General features: G+C 49.7%; 1 protein-coding gene across 6 annotated transcripts in view; it reads right to left on the reverse strand.

The window, feature by feature from the left end:
* Nucleotides 1–8,428, reverse strand: part of LOC105496422 (poly(A) binding protein cytoplasmic 1 like) — a 32,525-nt gene extending 24,097 nt beyond the window's left edge. For 3 of the 6 annotated variants that reach the window (XR_011613311.1, XR_011613312.1, XR_011613310.1), the window contains exons 1-3: nucleotides 8,193–8,425; nucleotides 5,104–5,297; nucleotides 1,380–1,495 (exon numbers count right to left, since the gene is read on the reverse strand). Coding sequence is in view for 2 of the 6 variants with exons in the window: in XM_071079239.1 (XP_070935340.1) it covers nucleotides 1,380–1,495; nucleotides 5,104–5,297; nucleotides 8,193–8,385 (503 nt within the window). In the remaining 4 variants the exon portion in view is untranslated. Of the gene's footprint in view, nucleotides 1–1,379; nucleotides 1,496–5,103; nucleotides 5,298–8,192 lie in introns of all 6 variants that reach the window. The other 3 variants (XR_011613313.1, XM_071079239.1, XM_071079238.1) reach the window with 3 other exon arrangements.
* Between the last annotated feature and the right edge of the window lie 1,060 nt (nucleotides 8,429–9,488).

Genomic DNA, 9,488 nt, shown 5'->3' on the forward strand with positions numbered 1-9,488 from the left:
CGCCTGCCTCACTCAGCCTCCCAAGTAGCTGGGATTACAGACATGTGCCACCACACATGGCTAATTTTTGTATTTTGCGTAGAGATGGAGTTTCACCATGTTGTCCAGGCTAGTCTTGAACTCCTGACCTCAGGTGATTCGCCCTCCTTGGCCTCCCAAAGTGCTGGGATTACAGGTGTGAGCCACTGCACCCAGCCACAAGATTAATTTTAAAAGATCATTTCCTAGTTCATATAAACACATCTAGGAAAGTATCCCAGATTTTAAAAATGAAAATAAAATCTGATGGTATTTTTAGCACGTTTAGCACAAAGTTGTACCAGGCACCACAATTTGAGGAAAACTGAGTGGCAAAGGTAAACTTGAGTAAATTGGAGCTAACAAAGAGTATTCTTCTGAGCACTGGGAAAGCCCACCAAGATTTGTTTGACAGGTTGACTGGATGCTCCCCCGAGTAACCCTGGACAAAATGACTCTCAGTGCATCCCCCAGCTCAAAGCCACCTTCTCTCCATGGGCCTGACTATGGGGGCTGGCCCCTCAGATGAGCAAAATAAAAATTCTGGGCAGGGAACAGCCAGAGGCAGATTCTCTCTAACATCTGCCTCTCAGTTTTCCCATCTGTGTAGTGGGGATGATATCGAAGTTAATGGTAGGATGAGAGCAAGCTAAGCATATGCATACTTTTCTTTCTGCCAAAATCTCATGAAACAACACAAAAGGTTTAAAGAAAAAGCCAGGCGTGGTAGCTCGTGCCTGTAATCTCAGCACTTTAACACTTTAGGAGGCTGAGGCAGGAGGATCACTTGAACCCAAGAGTTCAAGACCAGCCTGGGTAACAAAGTGAGACCCCATCTCTACAAAAAAATAAACAATAAAAAAAATTAGCCAGGTGTGGTGGCATGTGGTCACCTGTGGTCCCAGCTACAAAGGAGGCTGAGACAGGAGGATTACTTGAGCCAAGGAGGTCAAGGCTGCAGTGAGCTGTGTTTGTGCCATGTGTATCTAGCCTGGGCTACATAATGGCAAGACCCTGTCACACACACATATACACCCCATACTGAGAAGGCTGGAAAACAGATGAAAACACTGAGTCCATTGATGATCTGACCATTAGCCAGTCCCTCTAGAGTTTTAAAATCACCACTTCCTTTACCACTCAGAACAATCCTCTAATGCAGATTATCAGCTCCATCTTTATGTTAGGAAAGAGTCCCTGAGAGGGTGAGCAGCTGCTCTGAGGTTGCACTTCTAGGAAGGCTGCCTGCCACTCAAGTGCCTGGTGCCCATTAGCAGCTTGAGGGTAGCATCGATTCCAAGTCAGTGGTGCCATGCTTCTGTCCCTGCAGCCTCCACCCTCCCTCGGGCCCAGCCACTCACACTTTGCGGTCATTCAGCAGCATCCCGTTCATGGTGTTGATGGCCTGCTGTGCGGCCTCATGGGTCTCAAAGTGTACAAAGCCGAAACCCCGGGAGCCATGCTCGTCACACACCACCTGGGCCACAGGGAGGAAGGACAGGAAGAGTACTGACAGAGGGTTCAGGTAGAAAGGAACGGCAAAGGTGATCATGACCAGTCTCTGCATGCCTGTTGTGTGCATGGAAAAGGCAATCCTGCATGTTAGGGATGGGATACGGAAGCTCAGAGAGTGCCACCACTCAAGTTAACGGATTAAGGAAGGCTGGGTGTGGTGGCTCACGCCTGTAATCCCGGCACTTTGGGAGGCCGAGGTGGGCATATCACTTGAGGTCAGGAGTTGGAGACCAGCCTGGACAACATGGTGAAACCCTGTCTCTATTAAAAATACACAAAATTAGCCGGATGTGGTGGTGGGTGCCTGTAATCCCAGCTACTCAGGAGGCTGACACAGGGGAATTGCTTGAACCCAGGAGGCGGAGGTTGCAGTGAGCTGATGTCGCACCACTGCACTCCATCCTGGGTGACAGAGTGAGACTCTGTGTCAAAAAAAATAAAAAGAGAAAAGAAAAAACAGATTTAAGAGGGAGAGCGCCCTCACAATGAACACAGGTTTCATCTATACTGCATACCGGCTTTTGATTGTCTTCCTAAGGCAATGGGCAAAAGGGTTAGGGTCAAACCCTCATATCTGCATCCATGTTTCTATCAAGAAACTAGAAACAACCTGGGTATTCATCAAGGGGGGGCCTTGATGGTACATTCACAGCAGTATTCTGTACATGCAGAGTTGAAGAGAATGTGGTTGGTTACATGGCTGACAGTCTTGTTAAAAAAAAAAAAATCCATTCGGGCTAAAGTAGGCATCTACACATTGGAAATTTTGAAAAAGACACATAAAATGTATTAATATTACTTTTGGGGACTAGGGCTGAAAGAAATGGAGTCTTCTTTTTCACTTTCTTCCCTTCCACATTGTTTAAACTTTGCCAATTCATGAATTACTGCAACAACAACTCATTTCAATTTTTCTTTTTTTTGAGAAGGAGTTTCACTCTTGCTGCCCAGGCTGGAGTGCAATGGCACAACCTTGGCTCACCGCAACCCCCGCCTTCCAGGTTCAAGCGATTCTCCTGCCTCAGCCTCCTGAATAGCTGAGATTACAGGTACATGCCACCATGCCTGGCTAATGTTTTATATTTTTAGTAGAGATGGAGTTTCACCATGTTGGCTAGGCTGGTCCCGGACTCCTGACCTCAGGGGATCCACCCACCTTGGCCTCCCAAAGTGCTGGGATTACAAGCTTGAGCCACCACACCTGGCCTCATCTTTTTTTTTTTTTAAAGATGCACAACATCCTATTCCCATTCTGTAACCCTCCTAACTCAGGTCAGCAGGACAGAACTTGAGAACGGGGAAAGACCTTCTAGTTCATGTAGTCCCCATCCCTCTTGTTGAACTCACAGAAAGACCACTAACCCCCACTTCAAGGTGACTGTGGCTCCACTCATCCCTGTGGCTACAGGCTCAGCTCAGCTAGTGGCATTTTCTGCCTGGATAACAAGCACTGCCTCCCAGCCTAGCTTCCACACTACCACTGGGATGCTCTTTCTAAAATGTAATTCTGACCACATTCCTTCAGTCTCTAGTAGCTTCTATCCACAGAACTATATCAACTTGGCATTTGAGGCTCCCCAATGGGTCCTGCACAACAAGTCTTGCTTCCAAACCCATGCCTTGCACATACCCCTCCACCTCTCTTACTGAAACAGGGTTCTTCCACTTTCAACTCAAGCCTCAGATCGGTCATTCGGATTTAATCACATTGACTGGGTCCCCACTGTGGGTCAAGAACCTGCCAAGGGCATTACATACCTCCCTTGTTATCTATGCCACGAGAATCCTTCCAAGCACCTCTTAACCCCTGAGCCCCAGAGGGAAAATGAGAATAAATGACTTGTCCAGGATCAGCCAACAGAATTAATTCTTTGATTATTATAGTTATCACTGAGAAGCTGCAGTGTGCCAGGTACCCTTTTAAAAGGAGTATACATGTATGCAGAAAACCTAACACAGAGAAAGTACGTGATAAATCTGCCATTATTATTGTGAAGAACTTAATACACAAGTGAAGAGTCTCTTTCTTCCTTTGATCCTCAAAGACAGGAAACAGCCCCGTCTCTCTGTCACAGATAACCCTTAGCGCATTACTACATCTCCTGAAATCTACCTGCTCCTCTGAGCCACAGGGATAGCCTCCTATTGACCAAGAATTTGAGGGCCCTTATTGAGAACTTAAGGATTATGCTTGGTACACAGTAGCACTTGATGAAAGTTCTAACACATAGGCTACAAAAACTGTCCCCATCCTCCCTAGAATACCAGACACTCCAAAGGCTACAGGGTAACCGATCAACCATCCTCATAAAATCTAGAGGCAGAACACCCAGGTTTAAGTCCTCTGTTCCGGACATACTGACCTGCTATATGGCCGCTGATCCTCAACATCTTCTTATAGAAAGTCAGAGAAATAATCAGAATCCTTCTCAAATGATATACATCCATTGGCTCAACAGATATTTATTGAGCACCTAATGTGTGTCACATCTTATTCTAAGTATTGGGATACAATAATGACTAAGAACAAGATCACTGATGGAACTTACATCTAATGTAAGAGAATCTTAAAAACAAGATTTAATCACTTGATTGCCATCATGGCCCCAATTAACGGCCTTCCTGTAGCCACACCCTTCATCCTATAATTTCTACTCCCCTCTCACTTTGAATGTGGGTTGGTCTTGTGACTCGCTTTGGTCAATAGAATGTAGTGAAAGTGGCCAGGTGCGGTGGCTCATGGCTGTAACCTCAGTACTTTGGGAGGTCAGGAGTTCGAGACCAGGCTGGCCAACATGGTGAAACCCACCCTGTCTCCACTAAAAATACAAAAATTAGCCAGGCATGGTGGCTCACACCTGTAATCCCAGCTACTCAGGAGGCTGAGGCAGGAGAATCGTTTGAACTCAGCAGGCTTGAACTCAGGAAGTTGCAGTAAGCTGAGATCACGCCACTGTACTCCAGCCTGGGCAACAGAATGAGACTGCATCTCAATTAAAAAAAAAAAAAATGTAGTGGAAGTGATGGTTCCAGTTCTGCATTCAGTTCTCAAGAGGCCTGGTGTGCTTCCACTCTTGTTTTCTGAGCCCCTGCCATTGCCGTGAGAATACCATGAGAATAGCCTGGACTAGCCTGCTGGAGGACAAAAGCCAATAGGGAGGAAGGCTGAGATGTTTCAGCCGACAGCCAGCCACTCCCTCATATACCCAGTGAGAGCTCCCACTCAGCTTTCAGTGGGCATAGGAGGGAACCCAGTCAAGACCAGAAGAACTGCCCAGCTGAACTTTGCCCATTGCCAACTGTGGAATTACGAGCTAAATAAATGATTGTTGTTGATAGCCACTAAATTTGAGGGTGGTTACACAGCGAGAGCTGACTGATACACAGGTAATGTCTGATCATTCATGGAAGATGAAACTGAAAGAACGGCTACCATTCAGGTGCTTGCTGTTCCTGAAACTTGACTGAAAGGACCTTGTAAACTGTAAAGTGAGGTGTTGCTTGTCATCCCTCTACCAGGCAGGTAGTTGACACTGATCCACCCAAAGATGTACACCCTTCATCCTCTACCTTGCAGGAGAGGATGTTCCCAAAGGTGGAGAAGGTATCATATAAAGCCTTGTTGTCAATGGAGTCCTCCAGGTTCTTGATGAAGATGTTGCCCACACCTGACTTGCGAAGTCCTGGGTCTCGCTGGGACCACATGATGCGAATAGGCTGGCCTTTGAGCATTTCAAAGTTCATTGTATCCAGTGCCCGCTCCGCTGGACAGAAGGAAGAGGAGAGAAATGAGCAAGTTAAGGGAATTTTCTGGCCTTGATCGCCCACCCCTCCGGGTGCTTAACTGGGAGTCAAAAAAAGAGAAAGTCATTGTCTGGGTCCCACCTGAGATAAGAGCCTGAAGGCTCAGGAAGGATAAGCTGAGAATTAAGCGTGTATGGTGCTCCCCCCACCTTCCAGTTATGATCTCATTCAACTCCCTGTAGCCACATGAGCATGGACTCCTGCCCCCATTTTACAGATGGGAAAACTGAGACTAAGAAACAGGAAAGGTCTGTGGCCGTGTCAGGTCTATTCTGGCTTCTAAAGTACACTGAGTGGATAAGAATGTCCATATGAGGTGGGTGGATCACGAGGTCAGAAGATGGAGATCTTCCTGGCTAACACGGTAAAACGGTAAAACCCCATCTCTACTAAAAAAATACAAAAAAATTAGCCGGGCGTGGTGGCGGGGATGTGTAGTCCCAGCTACTTGGGAGGCTGAGGCAGGAGAATGGCATGAACCCAGGAGGGGGAGCTTGCAGTGAGCCGCGATCGCACCACTGCACTCCAGTCTGGGCGACAGAGCAAGACTCCATCTAAAAAAAATAAATAAATAAGAGAATGTCCATATGACAAGGGGTGGCAGCACTTTGAGGAAATTAAAACTCAGAGGTTCTGCAGGGCAGAGCTGAGGTTACCTATCAAGCAGTTAGGTTCTGGGGGAAGTGAACATTACCTCTCTGAGCCTGCTCCTCACCTGTAAAGGGGGAATGATGATAATATTACCTACTTTTCCTAATAAAGGGAGATATTACCAACTACCAGGTTGTTGGAGGGACTGAAAAATAAAGAAGGTATTCAAGGTGCCTTGTTTGTAACTTTGTACCTGACACAAAATCATGTCTGTCTCAAAACAGCAGCCAATGCCCAGCCTCCGGCCACTGCTGCAGCCTGTATCCCTCCCGGGTGATACATGCGACCTGTTTCAGGGAGTCTACTAGCGCAGAGACATGGAGAGGGGCTGTGGGGAACACAGTGGAGCAAGTTTCAGGAAGCTCGGCTTCTCCACCTAGTCTTATCATAAATACACGGGGACAAAATCCTTCTCTCTGCAGCGAGGTTTCCATCTATGAGGTGGGGCAAAAAAACCAAGTCCCACTTCATTCACAGGGCTTGGAGGAAGGGAGGAAGAGAGGAAGAGGCAGGAGGTGGAGCAAAGCAGAGCAAAGAGAAAGGTGCCCAGGAACCCAGCTCAGTAAGGGGCGGGGAACCGGCCCGGCGGAACAACCCCTTCCCCAGCAAATCACCCACTCAGGGAACGGCCTGGTCCACCCAGGCGGCCTGGCACAAGGGATCCTTCTAGTGGACTCCACTGGGGCGGGCATTTTTTGGGATTCTGGAGTCTTAGGTCAGAATGTTAAAGGCACTATTTTTGTTGCTGTTGTTGTTGTTGTTGTTTTTGAGATGGAGTCTCGCTCTGTCGCCCAGGCTGGAGTGCAATGGCGCAGTCTCGGATCACTGCAACCTCTTGCTCCCGGATTCAAGCGATTCTCATGCCTCAGCCTCCTCAGCAGTTGGGACTATGGTGCCAGCCATCATGCCCAGCTATTTTTTGTATTTTTAGTAGAGACAGGTTGTCGCTATCTTGGCCAGGCTGGTCTCGAACTCCTGACCTCAAGTGATCTGCCCTCCTCGGCCTCCCAAAGTGCTGGGATTACAGGCGTGAGCCACCGCGCCCGGCCTTATTATTTTTTTTTTTTAAGGTTATCACTTAAGAGCGTTTACGAGGTAACAAGTGATACAAGATATAATTTCTTTTTTTTTTTTTTTTTTTTTTTTGAGACGGAGTCTCGGTCTGTCGCCCAGGCTGGAGTGCAGTGGCCGGATCTCAGCTCACTGCAAGCTCCGCCTCCCGGGTTCATGCCATTCTCCTGCCTCAGCCTCCCGAGGAGCTGGGACTACAGGCGCCCGCCGCCTCGCCCGGCTAGTTTTTTGTATTTTTTAGTAGAGACGGGGTTTCACTGGGTTAGCCAGGATGGTCTCGATCTCCTGACCTCGTGATCCGCCGGTCTCGGCCTCCCAAAGTGCTGGGATTACAGGCTTGAGCCACCGCGCCCGGCCACAAGAGATAATTTCATAGACACCAGTTCTCCATTCTTTATGCTATCGGAGAATAAGCCTTAGCCCCATTTTGCAAATGAAAAGGTGCGGAGGGTGAAGCCTTGCCCAAGCTCACACTCTAGGGGCAGGACGCCCTTGAAACCCGGTGCTCTTATCTTCATCCCTCCACTCTCAACAGAAGTGCAAGGGGCAAGCTCTAATCAATGCTATCAGCTCTGAGAAAGCGGCCTTGCGGCCTGGAGGCAGCGGTTTTTCAGAGCCCGTGCTGGTAGAGGCGCCCAGTGCGGATCTCACGTAGCGCTGGGAAAGGCCTGAGCCCAAGGCTGGGCTCTCCTGCCTCCCCGCTCACCAGCTGTGTCGCCTTGGGCATCTTCCTCACCAGGTGCTTTGAATCTCTCATCCTCACAAGCACTCTATAAGGCGGCTAGGACCCCCAATTTCCAGACAGGCATCTGAAGCTCAGAATGGTCGAGTAACTTGCCCAGAGTCACACAGCTGCTGGGCTTCTATCTCTGGTCCGCCTGACCCCTCAAAGCCTGTATCTGTTTTCACTCGGCCCTAATCTCTCTCCTCTGCAGAGGAATAGCAGTAAGCCACACTAATTACCAATTCCCGTCTCAGGGGCCAGGCCTCTGCCAACGCCTTGTTATCTTTGAGCCTCAGTTTCCCCGGCTGCAAAGTGTAAGATTAAAGCGCAAGCGGCCCAGTTCCGGCTTCTGTCTGTCCGCCTGCCTGTCCATCGGTCCGTCCCCTCCCGCCCCATTCCCGGGGCTCACCGTCCGCGGGCTGCTGGAAGTTGATGTAGGCGTAGCCCAGCGAGCGCCGGGTGGCCACATCGCGGCACACGCGGATGGACAGGATGGGGCCGGCGGGAGAGAACTTCTCATAGAGCATGGCCTCGGTCACGTCGGGGTGCAGATCGCCCACGTAGAGCGAGGCGAGCGGGTAGCCCGAGCCGCTGGCGTTCATGGTGGGCAGGGGGCCTGGGCTGCGGGGCAAGCAGGAGCCGGGTCACCCAGCGGCCCCGCGCTCAAGCGGGCGGGAGCCCTCCTTGCCGGGCGCGGGCCAGCCCCTTCCCTTTACCGCCCCCGGGTCCCTGCGCACCAATCGTGGGCGTGCTCGGACGCCCCTCCCCGGGATCCCTCTTGGGCCCGCACCCCACCTGCGAGCACTTGGGGATATAAAAGCTACAGGTGGGGACACCTCTGACCCCGCCCTGGGAGGCGAGAAAAGCCTTCAACCTGGACTTGAGCAGGGCTGCGCGCACTTGAATGGAGCTCTCAAAACCTCCCGTTTTAAAAGGGCCGGGACTGGGCCGAGGAAAGGACGCAAGGGATTGGGTTCTAACCCCGGAATAGGTCATCGTCTTTCTGAACCCGTTTCCCTTCTCTGTAAAATGGGAATGACTCCCTCCTGACAAGAATGAAAGGAGACCCAGACCGCGCTTTTTGCGTTAATTCCGAACAGGCCACTGTTTCAAAGCTTGTGTAGAGAATTTTACCCTGCTCCATTGAAGATGTCGTCCTCCAAAGACCCTGATCCAGTCCCACCGTTTCTCACCAAGGACGGAAATGGCTTTGAGAGGTGAGAACTGGAGACCACTAAGGCCTTTCTTGGTACTGGCTCATATTACCAAGACCCCTTCCTGGGATATTCCCTGTCCCTCTGCTAAGCCATTACACATCCATTATACCAGGGAGGTTCACTGAGTTACTTGTGGCTCAGCCTAAATGCAGACAGTTGGGACCTAATAGCAGAGCAAGACCTAAACAGCAAGACTGTCAATCTGAGCTTGCAGCGTCACTCTATCTGTGGTATAGGGACATTAAAAACAAGTCAACTACTCCATTGAACACCAATACTTCACTTTTCCCCTGATAGGACTTTCCTGGTCTCACTGATCCAACAAAGCAGGTAGGCCCCCACTAACCTTTGGTTGAGTGTGGCTTCAACAGGTGGAACAGCTCCCAAACTAGGGACAGAAGGTGCCCATCTGGCTTGTCCAGCCTCAGAGTGGCAAGGAAGCACTAATTCTAATCTTGGGCTAAAAAAAGACCTCTCTATCCTGATAT

The sequence above is a fragment of the Macaca nemestrina genome, chromosome 15 (genome assembly GCF_043159975.1).
Source record: "Macaca nemestrina isolate mMacNem1 chromosome 15, mMacNem.hap1, whole genome shotgun sequence".
Taxonomy (NCBI): Eukaryota; Metazoa; Chordata; class Mammalia; order Primates; family Cercopithecidae; genus Macaca; species Macaca nemestrina.